The sequence below is a fragment of the Equus caballus genome, chromosome 21, assembly GCF_041296265.1.
Source record: "Equus caballus isolate H_3958 breed thoroughbred chromosome 21, TB-T2T, whole genome shotgun sequence".
In the NCBI taxonomy this organism is placed as follows: domain Eukaryota; kingdom Metazoa; phylum Chordata; class Mammalia; order Perissodactyla; family Equidae; genus Equus; species Equus caballus.
Window position 1 is genome coordinate 66,371,527 of NC_091704.1, and position 16,557 is coordinate 66,388,083.

General features: G+C 43.6%; 1 protein-coding gene across 6 annotated transcripts; it reads left to right on the forward strand.

Annotated features, from left to right (window-relative positions):
- The first annotated feature begins 1 nt into the window (after position 1).
- FASTKD3 (FAST kinase domains 3) lies at positions 2 to 9,316 on the forward strand. 6 transcript variants are annotated; one of them, XM_005604350.4, is made up of 7 exons: positions 2 to 151; positions 1,033 to 2,503; positions 3,154 to 3,239; positions 5,869 to 6,043; positions 7,240 to 7,309; positions 7,641 to 7,755; positions 8,961 to 9,316. In XM_005604350.4, the coding sequence occupies exons 2-7, from the start codon at positions 1,066 to 1,068 to the stop codon at positions 9,057 to 9,059; spliced, it is 1,983 nt and encodes a 660-aa protein (XP_005604407.3). In that variant the 5' UTR covers positions 2 to 151; positions 1,033 to 1,065; the 3' UTR covers positions 9,060 to 9,316. The 6 variants fall into 6 exon arrangements, 3 of the variants coding, with proteins under 3 accessions (XP_005604407.3, XP_001501739.3, XP_014590423.3); XR_011430276.1 differs by having other exon boundaries at positions 29 to 151; positions 7,121 to 7,309; XM_001501689.5 differs by having other exon boundaries at positions 35 to 147.
- The last annotated feature ends 7,241 nt before the right edge of the window (positions 9,317 to 16,557 follow it).

Consider the following 16,557-nt stretch of genomic DNA (forward strand, 5'->3'; position numbering starts at 1 on the left):
CAATCAGCGCGCGCCGGACGTGGGCGGGCCTGCCAGTCCTGCGCATGCGCCGGACGCTTTGGCCGCCGCCGCCGCCGCGGTGTGCGCGTACGGAGGCCCACGAGGTTCGCGTGCCTCCGCGGCTGCTCGGAGCTCCGACCGGCTGAGGTCGGTAGGTGTCCGCGCAGGCTTGCGGTCGTTAGTCCCGGCCGGCGTCGCTGAGGCTCTCGTGCTGCCCTGGCCTCCCCCAACCCGGGGGTTGAACGTCGCTGGGGCGCCGGGTTCGAGAGCGCCCGGCCCGCAGGGTCCTTTCATTCCTGGGAGGTTGCGGTCCCCGGGGTGTCGCGTCCGCTCTGTCCTGCGCGCTCGTGCTCCCGAATCCCAAGCGAGGTGTTTGGTCTGGACAGGCTGCCCACTTTCCCCCCGCATGGACCCGCATCCTGTTAGTTTTTTTAAATCCTACTTCTTCTTTTTTCCATTTACCAAGCTAGACCTTTATCTTCCTCCATCCTGGCTAAATCCTGACTCCAAAGGGAAACCTATATCTCCGGGCCGTTGAAGCATGTTTGTGTCAACTTTGTGTCTGCTTTGTGTCAACCTATACGAATTTTGGCCAGTTTGCCCTTTGCCTTTTTTGAGTATATTTAACCAAACGCAATTCCTTCCGTCAGCCAACGTATAGGAGGCGTCTTTAGGATCTAGACTGCCTGAGTTTGAATCACAGCCCTGCCATTTAGTACTTGTGAAAACTGGGCAAAATAACTTCTTTGTGCTTGAATTTCTACATCTGTAAAAAGACCATATAAGCTCTTGATTCGTGTGTTGTTGGGAGGATTGTTAGTAAATGGTAAAGCACAACAGTGCTTGGCAAATGATAGCGATTATTATGCTGGCCACTTTTCTAAGCTCTAAGATGCAGGCTCTGCTCCTCTGGTGCTTATGTTTTAGTGGGAAATATGAACCACTTTTGGTACTCATCCTCAGTTTCATAAGCATTCATGTTATTGAGTGAGTCATATTCTCAAGATATTTCACTATGTTTTTATTCTTTAGTTATAAATCAAGAAGAGTTGAGAATCTGATGGCATGGCTTTAATTACGTTGCGGAGGAACCTTTGTCATTTATCTGATTTTCGGATACAGGGAGCTCTGGCTGCTCTGAAAAATCAACCTGTAAATCATGTTCACAAGGTCGTCAAGGAGCATCTGTGTCCATGGTTCTGTTCTCTACAATCTGAGCCTTTCAGGGTCAGGTTTCATCATGCCTGTTGTAAAAAGTTCCATTCAGAAAATGGAAATGCCCTTCATCCAGTTGGTGAGCCGGTGTTCTCTCAAATACATGATTGGGACAGGCTTGAACAAAATCTTAAAAATGTGGACGAACAGAGATTTTACAGGAGACTAAGCAACTTCACTTCATCAGAAGAAGTCTTGCATTTTATAAGCACACTGCAAACTTTGCCTGATACGATGGCAGCAGGAGCCTTACAACGGATTTATGAAGTGGAAAAAAAAGATGGCGATCAAAGACTGCCAAGAGAAATCCTAGAGAATAGCGCCTTTCAAGCTTTATGCATTCAGTTTGAACAGGAACCTTCAAATCTGTCAAACACTGGTCTGGTCACTGCTCTGCAAGCCTTGACTCTGTTGTATGTGGATCCCCAAAGTAGCTTGTTATTGAACCTAGTGGCAGAATGCCATCATCGGCTCCAAAGGGGTGGCCTGGAAGTTCACAGTCTTTGTGTTCTGGGAGAAAGTCTGATTAAACTGCAAGGTCCAGGTTGTGCAACACTGGAACTGATTATATGTCAACTGCAAGGTGAAAAATTGGAAAAATTTGCCCCCGAGGATATTGTCGCCCTTTATAGAATACTGCAGGCGTGTGCTGAAAAAGTGGACCAACACCAGACGTTTCTAAATCAGATAAACAACTTTTCTCTGTCAGTAGTTTCCAACCTGAGTCCTAAATCGCTGAGCCAGATGCTCACCGCCCTAGTGGTTCTTGATCAAACTCAGGCGCTTCCTCTGGTTATAAAACTGGGTAAATATGTTGTGAGGCATGTCCCTCATTTCGCTAATGAAGAGCTCGTAAAAGTCTTAGAGGCTTTCATATACTTTGGGCACAATGACAGATTTTTTACAAAAGCCCTGGAGCAACATGTGGCATCACTCTGTCTCACCTTGGACCCTGAGGTTGTCAGCAAAGTCATGGAGTACTGCTGTCGAAAACAGATTCTTTCAATACCCATCCTCAATGCAGTGGCAGAAACTTTTGTTTGCCAATCAGAAAAATTTTCACCTAGTCAGATTTCTGAGCTAATCGAACCATTTGGGAAACTCAATTATTTGCCACCAAATGCCTCTGCTTTATTTAGAAAATTGGAAAATACGTTACTCACACATTTCAATTATTTTCCACCCAAAACACTATTGAAACTTCTCCATTCATGTTCGCTTATTGAATGCCATCCAGTCAACTTTATGTCAAAAATATTCAGCCCTTATTTTCTTCAACAGCTGCAAGGTGAGTTGATTAAAACTTCTGAGAATGAAAAAACGGTTAATTAACCTTTGACCTTGTTATGTTTTCAAGTCACACGTGTACCTTTTACGCTGTGCAATCTGTTGCCTTTATTTTTTGTCCCATAATAGTTGAAAGAAGAGATCTGAAGTTGCAGATGCTAGTATAAATGCAGCGTTAAAGAATGATAGGACATTACATAGAGAGAGAAGACAGTTTTGGGTAGACACTGCTGCCCTGGCTGAGAAACTGAGTATTCTTGTAGGGATGTGGTGATGGCAATGGTAATAGTCATGTAGTTTCAAAAAACACTCCTGTCTTTTGAAAGGTTGGTACTTTTCATCTTAATTGAAGGCAACCCAAATATGTCAAATTTCTGTATCTCCAATACTTAAAGGAAATTTTTGCTAATTCTCCTAACAGATTTTGCCAATTAATTATATTCTGTAGTTAAGAGCTTGAGTTCTTAGAAGTCAATATGAGAGTTCAGGGATGGCAAGCTCGAAGGAATAACAAATTCTAACAAGTTCCTTTCCTGGTGTCATAAAAATATGATACTTCCGGAGCGAATAGACAAATGTTGTGTGCTTTCTCCTCTCATTTCATGTGCCCAGATTCAAACTTCATGATGACTGGGATGCTTCTTATTTCAGGTAATGAATCCTGCTTGGACAGACTGAGCCTGGCACAACTGACCCAGCTTTTCTTAACCTCCATCCTGGAATGCCCTTTCTATAAGGTAAAAGCAGGAGCTCGGTTGTTTCATTTCCCCGGGGGGGGGGGGGGGGAGCAGTTCCCTTTTGTTCCCCCCACCCCACCCCCTGAAATCTTTAAGTTCTTTCTCTTTTGATCTGTCTCAGTAACCTCATTAGAAAGCAGAACTTTTATTCACCTGGAGTTAGTTGCCACCAGATGGCCTTTTCTTTGATAAATTGACCCCATTCCTGTTTTCTTGTCTTTGAGGGACCCATTTCCTGCTGTGTAAGATTTCCTGGAAGGGGTCATCAAGTGCTGCAGGCATATGAGTCTTAGTTCTCCTAGATTCATTCTGAGGGTTTTAAAAGGTTTTAGCACTCCCCGTAGCTGTCATAAAAGTGAGAATCTGTGGACCAAACACATCCTAAATCATTTCTGAGTATATTTTTAAGCCAAGCCAGAAATTTCACTTCTATTTGATAGAGTTTAGTTGAGGTGGAGTTTGTGCCTCCAGTCAAGTACTCTAAAGACTCATTCTCGTAACTTTATCACGCACCTTGTTTAGGATCAGAAATGGCATCTCCAGACTTGCACATCCCTGCCTGGTCCTCCATACTTGCCTGCACCACATTTAAGAGAGCTCATTTTGAAATAAGGTATAAGAATGGAAAGGTACCACTGTTTTCTTTAAAACAGCTTAAACAGTACTAATATAAATAATAGTTACTCCAAATTGCTTCCTTCCCTGAAGGAAGAGTGTTAACAGCAGTTTCTATGTCCAGATGTGCACAAATACATACATTCTATCCAGTTTCTCTCTTTTCATGGAATGGGACTGTTGAAAGTACAGTTTGCTTTTATGCCCAGTATATCATGGATGTTCCTCAGGGAAATGCACTTTTTTTAAAAGTGGCGTGATATTTCACTGTATTTACTCCAGAGTTGCACCATTGATGGACTTTAAAGTGGCGTGATATTTCACTGTATTTACTCCAGAGTTGCACCATTGATGGACTTTCAGGTTTTTTCCAACATTTGTCTCTATCAACAATGCTGTAATAAACATCCTTGCATATCCTTTCATACTGGAACCTTTATTTATTTATTTATTTATTTATTTTTTGAGGGAGATTAGCCCTGAGCTAACATCCACCACCAATCCTCCTCTTTTCACTGAGGAATATTGGCCCTGAGCTAACATCCATACCCATCTTCCTCTGCCTTATATGTGGGATGCCTGCCACAGCATGGCTTGGTAAGTGGTGGGTAGGTCCACATCCAGCATCTGAACCAGCAAACCCCGGGCCACTGAAGCAGAGCACGTGAACTTAACTGCTGCACCACTGGGCCAGCCGCAGAACCTTTGTATTTTTTTAATCTAGATACTATATTTCTGAAAGTGGGATTACCGGATTAATTTTCGATAGATACTGACAGAATTTCTTGCCTAATAGTTGTAGATGTCACGTTTCACCAGCAAAGAATAAAGGTGGCCGTGGCTCCCCCACTTCTATTGCAGTGTTATTACTCCCTTTAATTTTGTCATTCAACTCAGGGAAAAAGAGTATCATGTCACATGTTTAAATTGCATTTTAATGAGCAGTAATAAAGTTGAACATATTTTCAAATGTTGATCAGTTATTTACATTTGCTATGAATTGCCTTCTTACCCCCTAACTCACAGGTTTGGGTTTTTGGTCTTTTTTTTTTGTCCTAAAACACATTGTAAAACAGAGGTGTTAACTATTATGTATGTTGCACATATTTCCTCCTAGTGTGTAGTTTTTAATTTTTTTAGCTTTAATATTTTTTGTGATGTCTTGATGTCTTTTTGCTACACAGAGGTTTTAAGTTTTCTGTAATCAATCCATCCATCTTTTGTGGCTTCTGGGTTTCCTGTCTCACGAATATTTTACCACTCCTAAGGTAATATAAATAGTTTGCTAAATTTTTGAAAATACTGTTTTTCTGACTACATTTAGACCTTTAATCCGCCAGGAATTTATTATAGTCTTCAGTGTGTGCTACAATTTGGCTTAGTTCTTTGCCAGATGGATAACCAATTGCTAGCACCATTTATTACATAGCTATCCTTTTCTTGCTAAATTAAAATGTCACCTTTATCAGATTTTCCACTATTAAAAACTTCAGTTGAGTGTTTTTAAAGTAATGCTAAGAGTTCCAAAGATGTTTCTTGAGCTGTACTAGCGTTGTTGTTCTCTCTTTCTTTCTTTCTGTGACCATTGACTACTTTTAAAACACATTTAGTGGGCCAGCCCTGTGGCCTAGTGGTTAAGTTCAGCATGCTCCACTTTGGTGGTCCAGATTTGTTTCCCAGGGTCGAACCTACACCACTCCACAGTGGCAGCTGTGCTATGGCAGTGACCCACATACAAAATGGAGGAAGATTGGCACAGCTGTCAGCTCAGGGCAAATCTTCCTCAGCAAAAAAAAAAAAAAAAAGTTTAGAAGATAGTTTGAACTATTGGACTTCAACTATAAAAAGAATATTTTGCATTGTCATTTTGAGAAAGATATGTGTCATAAGTCTTGGAAAAGTAACATGCCTGTAAAGTAATCTTGTATCAGACTTTTGTTCTTAGGAAACCTTTATTTTATTCTGTGGTTTATATCTTATTTTTCTGTCTCATGTTTGCACATATGATTTCTAGGGTCCAAAACTTCTTCCTAAATATCAAGTGAAATCATTTCTCACCCCGTGCTGCTCCCTGGAGACCCCTGTGGATTTCCAGCTTTATAAATCTGTGATGACTGGGCTGATTGACCTGCTGGGAGCAAGGCTGTATTTTGCTTCAAAAGTGTTAACGCCCTATCGTTACACAGTAGGTGAGTAGTGGGGAGTTTTCTTGTTAAGCTCGTGTGTCAGACCTCAGTGTGCTGTCCTCTTTTGCACTGTGTGGGATTTGGTAGCCGTGGAAGGTCTGGAAACACAAAGTGGAGCTGGCCCTTCTCTGAAGGCAGAGCAGAGCAGGAGTGAGCAGGAGGGCTGTCGAGCAGACATGAGTGTTCCACATGGCAGCCACGTGATGGCAGAATGTCTTTGGGCAAAGAATTTAACCTCTTTCTGCTTGCTTCTTATCTGTAAGATGAGAGGAAGAAGAATAGTGACGTCAAAGCCTTGTTTAAGGACTAAATGAAATAATATGGAGTAACACCTGGAACATAGCAGTTGTTAGCTGCTGTTATCCTCTAGGCCAGCGCCGCCCAGTATAGTAGCCACTAGTACACGTGGCTGTTTACATTTAAATGAATTAAAAATTATAAAAATTCAGAGTTCAGTTCTTCAGTGGCCGTGGCCATATTTCAAGTGATCGGGTGGCTCATAGCTGCAGTATGGGACAGCGCAGGTGTAAACATTTCCATCGTTGCAGAAAGTTCTGTTGGACAGCGCTGCCCGGAGAGTCCAAGTCCTTCTGCCCTGATAATGTTTTTAATTGATGAGTCAGAGAAAATCAGCTCAAAGAGGACAGTGTTTTATAGGCTCCACGTGGTCGCATCGCTCTCCTCTCCTACTTTATGGGCTCCATTACAAAAGGAGTGGCAGAACCTCGGAGGAAAGGAAGGGGAGGCTGCCGATGTCAGGGACCACATGTCTGTCAGGGTGCAGGATGCTCCACCTCCCCCGAGGCACTGGGAGCTCCAGGGAGGAAAGGTTCTGGCTGCGTAGCTGTCTAACTTTGCTTAACTTAAAGGATTTTGTTTACTCTCTAGATTGAAGGGTCCCCACCACTTACCAGAAGGAGAGAGAGAAGGTATGCATGGTTCTTGTCCTACCCTGGACACCTTGAGGACCCACTCATTTTAAAGTTGTTGAGCCTTCTTCATTTAAGGCTGATGTGGTTGAGTATAGAACCAGTTCAATTAAAATGCTCACCATTGTCTGGTGTGGTCATTACTTTGCAGCCTTCAGCCCGGTTTGTAAATGCAGTGTGGAAGAAATCAAAACAGAACAAGGAGGAGTAAAGGAAGATAATGTTTCTGAGGGTATCACACGAAGAATTTTTCCTTTCTTCTCTCACCAGATGTCGAAATTAAATTAGATGAAGAAGGATTTGTACTACCGTTTACGGTTGATGAAGATGTACATAAAAGGTAAAGAAACTGGTGTGGTTTTTGTTACAAAACTTGTTGAGGTTAATAAACAGTAGTTTTCTTAAGAAGGTGAAAAAATAGACATGATTCTGGAAATTAAGACACTACTTTGCAGCATACTATTTTTGGAGATTCCTTGTAACATTTTATAAACATTAATAAAATAGAGTGCTTTTTCAGCAGATTAAAGGATAGCACATTCATGACTCATTTGAAAATAATATTGGCACATAAGGAATAGCTAAATCCCAAATAAACTCTGGCAACTAAAAAATATATAAATATTTTGGATTGTTTTAAAGAGTAAGTTTCTCTTTCTCTGATTTTTCAGGGTAGCATTGTGCATTGATGGTCCAAAAAGATTTTGTTTGAATAGTAAACACTTACTGGGGAAAGAGGCCATGAAACAAAGACACCTGCGCTTACTCGGTTATCATGTTGTTCAGGTATGGCCTCACCTATCGTGTTTTCCAAAAGCAATTTCTGCTTCACATTTGCTTTTTCCAGAGTGCTAAGTGGTCTGCCAGCCCAGTGGGGACCAAACTTACTAAAAGTAAAGTTTAAGTGCCAGCTTTGTTAATTAGGCTTAAATCTCTTGATTTATGTTTTGAAATACAAAAGTTTCAGACCTTCAGCTTTCCAAAGTGAGGCATCCCTGTATTCTCTATAAGCTATGCTTCACTCTGCTTTTAGAATTATTAGTTATTGGAATATCCGTTTTAATTTCCCTCTGACTTAATAAATAAAGTGGACAAGATGACCCGTTAAAACTGGGATCTTCATCAACAGGTATCTGACTAAGACCTTGTTTGTGTTTGCAGTGTAGACCACTTAACAGTGGCTCACGTGAGAGGTCTCCAGTTAATGTGCCTGGGGCTCCCCAGTTCTCTAAGCTGTCGCCAGTCTGCTCTCTGCTTTCCTGTCTGGTTACTTTTTTTCCACCCTGTGTTATGTATCCCCAGATTAATTTTCCTAAAACTAATCATGCCAGTGTGTGCTCGGAAAGCTTCACTGTTTCCTCACTGCTTCCAGGAGAAACGAAAAAGTCCCCTAGCTCTCGGGGTTCCAGGCCCCCCAGTCAGCCTGCAGCCAGGCCCTCTGCTCCGAGCTGAGTGGGCTCTGCCCTTTCCCCAGGCCCCTGCATTCTCTCTTGCCTGCCTGCCTTTGCCCAGGCTGCTTCCACCGCTAGACTCGTGTCTCCCACTCTGAGCATCTAAATTCTGGTCATTTACCAACTCCCGGCTCAGCTTCACCTTTCACCCTAATCTAAAATGCTGCCTCCCTCTCAATACTAGAGCACCAGTTTTCTTTGTACGTTCTGCTTTGTGTGACTACTCATTTTTTGTACTTATTATATGTTTTGATGTGGCACCTACTCTGTGAGCTTTTTGAGGACAGAGATCATGTTTCATTCTTAGTTAAATATCCCACTTATGAGTCGGCAAATACTTGCTGCGGCTGTGCCACGTCACAGGCACCATGGTGGGCACTGGGATCCAGGATGAGTAAGCCAGCTGCAGTGTCTGCCCTGGGGAGCTGACAGCCCACCGAGGGGGAGGGGAGAGACAGACAAGGTAGCGGCAAACCCCAGGTGTTTCAGGTCCTAGAGGACTGACCAACTCTGACCAACTCCATTTTCCTCTCCTTACAGATTCCCTATTATGAGATTGAGATGCTAAAATCAAGACTTGAGTTGGTGGAATATTTACAAAGAAAACTGTTTTCTCAAAATGCTGGCATTCATTGGTAACCAGAAGGAATACTGGCATCTGAACTCAGATAGTGGAAGAACTTGTGTTTTCATGAGACTCCATATAAGAAAAAGAATATAATTTGTGAATTAGCTGTGTGTTTGTGGCCTGTGGGGAACTGGAAAGGGTCTGTGGTTTTCCTTATACCGTGTGTACACTTACAGTGGTAAATTTAAAATTAATTTTTATTTTTATTTAATACTAGTATATTTTTATACATCAGAATTGATCAAGTACAATAAAAGAATGTAATGAATGTGTCGTTATTTTTAAATCTTTCATTTGGTGATAGCTGCTGACTGAAAAGAGTATGCTCTTTCAAGACCTTTGTTTCCTCTTATAACAAATATAAGGAAGAAATTTTATCTCCGATGTTCTGTGACATTTTATTAGAGGAAGTAAGATATGGTAGGGAGAAGGAGCAATGAGAGAGAGACCAGTACTTTAGATAGAAACATGTATAATTATGGAATTATGCAGAAATAACCTTTTAGTTAAAAAGAAAATATATTAGGGTGGGAGCTTTTATCTTTTTCTTTTAGTGAAGGTCCAAAGACATAGAAAAGGAACTTAATTTAGGTAGGGTTTTTTGGGGGAGTGTTTGAGTGGAAGGAGAAACTTCTAAATTTTAAATAAAAAAATGGGTTAAATTGTCTTTCATTGCAATTGTAATGAAGCCTTCCAGATGCTTCATCGTCCTGTTATGGTCAGGTTAAAGCTTTGGGGAGAAGGGGACCCTGGGTTCTTCCACCAGCTAGTTCTGCGGCCTGGGACAAGGAGAGGGAGGGAGCTGCTCTGTGAGTCGCTCACTCTGCGAGCCCGCGCTGAGCACTTCAGCATCATGTTCGAGTGAGCCTCCCAACCTTCTGATTGAGGGGATAGTCCCATTTTACAGATTAGTGGACCAGCGCAGAGAGGGTGAGTGTCCAACCCGTTATTTCATTCATCATAAGTGGTGAATGAAGGTCTGAATCTGGTCTTGAGAAGCAGTGGAGCACGGTGGCTGAGAATCTCCCTGGGCTTGAGGTCCTCCGCTTGCTGCGGGACCGAAGGCCTCAGTGTCCTCAGGGATAACTGCAAATAATAATACTGTAGTGAATAGTTCCTAGGACTGCTGCAACAGAGTTCCACAAAGTAGGTTCAGAATCAACAAGAGATTCAGTCTCGGTTCTGGGCGCCGATTCTGAAATCAAGGTGTCAGCAGCGCCGTGCACCCTCTGAAGCCTCTGGGACAGGATCCTTTCTTGCTTCTTCCAGCTTCTGGTAGCCCCCAGCATTCCTTGGTTTGTGGCAGCATCACTCCAATTTCTGCCTCCACGTTCACCCGGCTGTCTTCCCTGTGTGTGTCTCACTGTGTCTTCACCTGGCATCTCCCTGTGTGTGTCTCTCTGTGTCTTCACCTGTCATCTCCCTGTGTGTGTCTCTCTCTGTCTTCACCTGGCATCTCCCTGTGTGTGTCTCTCTGTGTCTTCACCTGGCATCTCCCTGTGTGTGTCTGTGTCTTCACCTGGCATCTCCCTGTGTGTGTCTCTCTGTGTCTTCACCTGGCATCTCCCTGTGTGTGTCTCTCTGTGTCTTCACCTGGCGTCTCCGTGTGTGTCTCTGTGTCTTCACCTGGTATCTCCCTGTGTGTGTCCGTCTTCACCTGGCATCTCCCTGTGTGTGTCTGTCTTCACCTGGCATCTCCTGTGTGTGTCTCTGTGTCTTCACCTGGTATCTCCCTGTGTGTGTCCGTCTTCACCTGGCATCTCCCTGTGTGTGTCTGTCTTCACCTGGCATCTCCTGTGTGTGTCTCTGTGTCTTCACCTGGCATCTCCCTGTGTGTGTCTGTCTTCACCTGGCATCTCCCTGTGTGTCTCTCCTGGCACCTCCCTGTGTGTGTCTCTGTGTCTTCACCTGGCATCTCCCTGTGTGTGTCTGTCTTCACCTGGCATCTCCTCTGTGTGTCTCTGTGTCTTCACCTGCCATCTGCCTGTGTGTGTCCGTCTTCACCTGGCATCTCCTGTGTGTGTCCGTCTTCTCCTGGCATCTCCCTGTGTGTGTCTCTGTGTCTTCACCTGGCATCTCCTGTGTGTGTCCGTCTTCTCCTGGCACCTCCCTGTGTGTGTCTCTGTGTCTTCACCTGGCATCTCCCTGTGTGTGTCCGTCTTCACCTGCCATCTCCCTGTGTGTCTTTCTCCTGGCACCTCCCTGTGTGTGTCTCTGTGTCTTCACCTGGCATCTCCTTGTGTGTATCCATCTTCTCCTGGCGTCTCTCTGTCTGTGTCTCTCTATGTCTTCACCTGGGATTTCCCTGTATGTGTCTGTCTTCTGGCGTCTCCCTGTGCGTGTCTCTCTGTGTCTTCACCTGGCATCTTCTTGTGTGTGTCTGTCTGCACTTGGTGTCTCCCTGTATGTGTCTCTCTGTGTCTTCTCCTGGCATCTCCCTGTGTGTGTCTCTCTGTGTCTTCACCTGGCATCTCCTTGCGTGTGTCTGTCTTCACCTGGCATCTCCCTGTGTGTGTCTGTGTCTTCACCTGGCGTCTCCCTGTGTATGTATGTATCCAAATTTCCCTTTTTCCAACGACTCCAGCCATATGGGTTGAGAGCCCACCCTAATGACCTCATCTTAACTTGATCAAGTCTGCAAAGACCCTATGTCCACAAAGGTCACATTCACAGGTGCTGCAGGTGAGGACATCGATAGAGCTTTCGGGAGGCTATAACCCGTAACAGGTCGGAATGAGAGTGAGTTGATATACATGAAACACTTAGAAAAGTACCTGGAGGAGCATAAGCACACAGCCCACGTTAGCTAGTGTTAGTTGGTCTGAATTTCCACCCCATCCTGCTGTGTACTTCGCTTTACCTTTTTGAGTCTATCTTTAGAACAAGAAACGGAGACTAGATCAGCCCTAAGATCATTCTGTAGAGTGTATGCCTCCAATTCCAGAGAAGGAAAGAGCAAATGGAGATTGAACAGGAGAGGTGCCATTGCTGCTGTGTCTCTGAGCCCCCGTGACCTTGCTCCTCCCTGCCGGCCTCTGGGCCAGCCCCCCTGCACTGTGTGCCCTCCTGTGACTCGGCTCATCCTTGGGTGGGAAGCAGCCCTGAAGTGTGGGGGTGAGTGAAACAGCTTGCAGCGTAAAGAGGGAGACAGTCTTGAGTAAATAGCCACACACGTAATGACAGTCTGTTAGAAATGCTAAGGAAAAGCACAGCCTAAATGTTCTCCACCTTTTTAGTTTGTCTAGATCCTTCGCATCCATCGTGACCTTTTTCCCTGGTTGCTGTAATCGGAATCAGGTGCTCTTCCCCCTGCATTTTCATTCACATCCTCTGTCGAGCCTTGTCTCCTTGGGCTTTCCTCTACACACTTCATTCATTCATTCATTCACCAGACATCTACCAAAGAGCTCTAATCATGCTGGGCACCTACTAATGTGACAGCTCCAGAGGGAAGCAGAAAAGAGCCCCTGCCTGAGGGGGGCTAGGAGTTGGGTGAGCTCCATAAACAAGCAGGTGGTTATGGTGATGAGCAGGCTGGCAGCCTGAAGAATGTGCAAGACGCTGAGAATGCAGAAGACCTCAGGCCCACCTGGGAGGGAGCGAAGGCTGCTTGGAGTGACTTGTGAACTGCATTGTAGAAGGAAGGGAGGTGGGGCTGTGTGGCAGGCTAGCATTTCAGGCATTGTGTGGCCAGAGCACCTGGCACAAAGCAGACAGCAGGAAGGAGGGCTCCACCAACTCTGGCACTTTGTTTTAAAGCAAATTTTAATCCCAAAAATGTGTATGTGTATGTCAAGAAAATAATTCAGACTAATAAATAAATACGACGTTGATGGTTTCACCAGTAGATGGTTTTCACCAAACGGAGACTAGATCAGTCCTAAGATCATTCTGTAGAGTGTATGCCTCCAATTCCAGAGAAGGAAAGAGCAAATGGAGATTGAACAGGAGAGGTGCCATTGCTGCTGTGTCTCTGAGCCCCCGTGACCTTGCTCCTCCCTGCCGGCCTCTGGGCCAGCCCCCCTGCACTGTGTGCCCTCCTGTGAATTTGACAAGCTCTGTAAAATTATAAAGCCAGGTCCTTGTAAACTCAATCCTCAGGCCGCTAAATTTTAGTGTTTACCTAAACAAGCAAAAGTAATGTGATTGTGCTTGTTGAAATTACATATCCAGTCTAAGAGTTCTTGTTACCATATATTGATAAGATTTTTCAGTGAGGCACAATCTTGCTATAGTTTTTCAAAAGTACAGCCACGAGTTGCTTAATGACGAGGATACATCCTGAGAAATGTGTCATTAGGCAATTTCGTCCTTGTGCAAACATCAGAGTGTATTTACACACCTAGGCTATACAGTACTAATCTTATGGGACCACCATGATGTATGCAGTCCATCATTGACCCTAACATCGTTATGTGGTACATGACTGTAAAAGCAAAGAAAGAAAAATGGGTGAAAAAAATTGCTTTATTTGCCAGCATACCCCTGAAGCACAGTGACATTCTTCGAGCCTACCTCTAGGGGGCAGCAAAGTTTAAGACATTGATCAGGCAGCAACTGTTGAACCAGGATGATTGTGAGTTGAACCAGGAGGGTGTGAGTGTGTGTGGCGGGAGGCGGGAGCTGTGGAAGGGTGTGGTGACAATTCTGCCTGAAAAAAACAGACATTTTCCTTACTTTCCTTTTAAGGGTTAAGGAATGCACTTTGCCTGAACCAGGCCTACCTGGACACGGGAGGGTAAATGGTACCCTGGGATGAAGAGATGCCTACGGGAGTAGGAGTTCCTTGAAGACCTGTATCCTACCTGCCGAATCTTTGTATGCCTGGGTGCGTATAGAGACTTGGTAAACATTTGTTAGATGGAAGAAAGAATGGCAAGGAGCAGATTTCAGCATATTTGATAGAATTCTGGGAAACAAGGAAGCCGTCCTTTCCGTCTTAAAAAGCTCCACCCACTGGAAGACCTCGTGTGCAAGAGCAGGGAGGGGATCTGGCTCCGTGGCGGCCAGCTGGATGAATTAGTCTCCAAAAGCTGAGATCTCCCCAAACTGGAAACATACCCAGATTCATTCGGAGTCTAAATAATTAGTCTAGGATAGTGAAATGAGACAAGCCTTGTAAATTGCTTGGCCAGTATCTGGAAAATAGTAAGTGCTCAGTAAGCCTTTGGGCTGTTGTTAGTGGTACATGTGTTATGTTGCATTCTCAGTTAAAATTCATTATTGCAGCTCGTGGTGAGGGTGCATGTCGGGAAGGCTCTCTGAGGAGGAGTACTACTGGTTAATACTCCTGGGGTACCATGCTGAACCTGGGGCAACTGCTTTTGTTAATTAGTATCAAGGACAATGTGCTGAGAAGCCTCATTCTATAAAATCTTTGCTATTTGAAATCTTATCAGTAAGAATGGGACATCCCTCTACTGTCTATAGGATCTGAGCCATGTGGGTCATTTTGACACAAAGAAGTAGCTTCAATTTCCAACTTCATGCAGAGCTTCAGCTAAGGGGGATTCAGACACAACACGCCATGTTTATCTTACCTTTGAGTGTCCTGAGTCGGTTTCTTGGGCCAGGCCTGACGTTAGCCCTTCTACACACAAACTTGCTCAGCTCTGAGTCTCTCCAGCCCGGCTCCACCAGTTTAACCCAAATCCTCTAATCGTGCTGTCCTCCCTCTGCTTTCTCTGGTGTCTATCTCCCTTGCCTCAGTAGTCAATAAGCCTAACTTTTTGTTCATGTTCTTTGACTGTTGGACTCCATCATAAGAAATTTTGCCTTAATATACTTGTGATCTCGTCTCTCAGAAAAAAATCTCTTTCTCCCCAACCCCTCCCACAGTCCCTGGCATATAGCGCATGCTATTTGTGGCTTGAACGGATATTTTGGGTTCCGACGTTTGCAAGAAACAATATCTCTTAATAACGACTGCTTTTTACTTTTATTATGGAAAACTTTGAACACACAGAAAGTATATAGAAAGAATCATATAGTGAATCCACATGAGTCCTTTTATTCAGCATGAAAAAAAATACCAAAATTTTCTAAACATGCTTCATCTTTTCATTCTCTTTTTCTTTCTTTTCTTTTTTTTATTGGAATGTTTGTAGAGAAATTCAAGCTATCACATACTTTTATCCTAAACACTTCAGTATGCATCCATAACCAATAAATATTTTTTCTTTTTTACCTATTCTACCAATGTTACAGCTAACAAAACTCATAATTATTCCCTATGATCATTTATTTATTTATTTTTGTAAGGGACTGATTTTCTTTTTAGTGCTTTTTGGTGAAGAAGATTGGCCCTGAGCTAACATCTGTTGCCAATCTTCCTCTTTTTTTTTTTCTTGCTAACGCCCCAGTACATAGTTGTAGAACCTAGTTGTAAGTCATTCTGGTTCTTCTCTGTGGGATGTTGCCACAGCATGGCTCGATGAGTGGTGTGTAGGTCCACACCCAGAATCCAAACCCACAAAACCCAGGCCACCAAAGTGGAGTGTGTGAACTTAACCACTCGGTCATGGGGCCAGCACCCTCATGATCATTTAATACTAGGTCTAGACTCTAATTTTCATATGCTGTCTCAAAAATAATTTTTTAGCTGTTGGTTTGTTTGAATCAAGATGCAAAGGCCACATGTCACTCTTAGATGCTGTACCACTGAGTCTCAAGTCTCTCATGTCGGTAGCTGCCTCCCTCACCTAGTCTTCAAGTCATTAATTTGTTGGAGAAGTCAGACCAGTTGCCCTGTAAAATGTCCCACAGTATTGATTTGGTATTATCTAACTTGTTCCTCTAAACACTGTATTTCCCATTAAACTAAAAGTTAGATTCAGATGCTTGCTTAGATTCAGCTTACATTTTCTCAGCAAGGATGCTCCAGAGTTGGTGCCCTGAGTAAGTATTTGCTTACCCCTCGAAGTATTTGCTTTGCATCACACCACAGTGTCCCATTGTCCTCTCTTAGTGATATTAAGACTGAGTGGGTTCCTGCATTCCCAGCCTGACTCATCCACTATAGAGGCTCCGTCAACCTCTGTCTTCGTGCCCGTAGCATCTGTTGGTGATCGTTGCCTGGATTCTTTATTCCACTAGGTGTTTTAAAAAAATAATTTTCTAGTTCTATCTAGTTTCTCTTCCTTCTACTTTTATTAGCTTGTATTCATCTATAAAGAAGAACTTTCTCCCATCAACCATTTGTGTACTCTAAAATGAGGTTTATACAGAAAAAAACAAGACATATATTTCTTTCCTTGTATCAATTTTTAGAATAAAGAGTTAGTGGTCTGGTCAGGTTTTTTTTGTTGTTTTAGGATATTTATGAGCTTAGGAAATTTTATATATTTGATGTGCTTCAATCGATTCTAGTCATCTGTTTGATGCTTAAATTGTCCCACTGTAGACCAGTGGGATACCCTTCAGAAGGTTCCCTTTGTCCTTTTGACCTTGACACATCAGTTTTTGCAATTTTCTTGTGGAACAGGATGCCCCAGGCTCACCCTTTCCTCT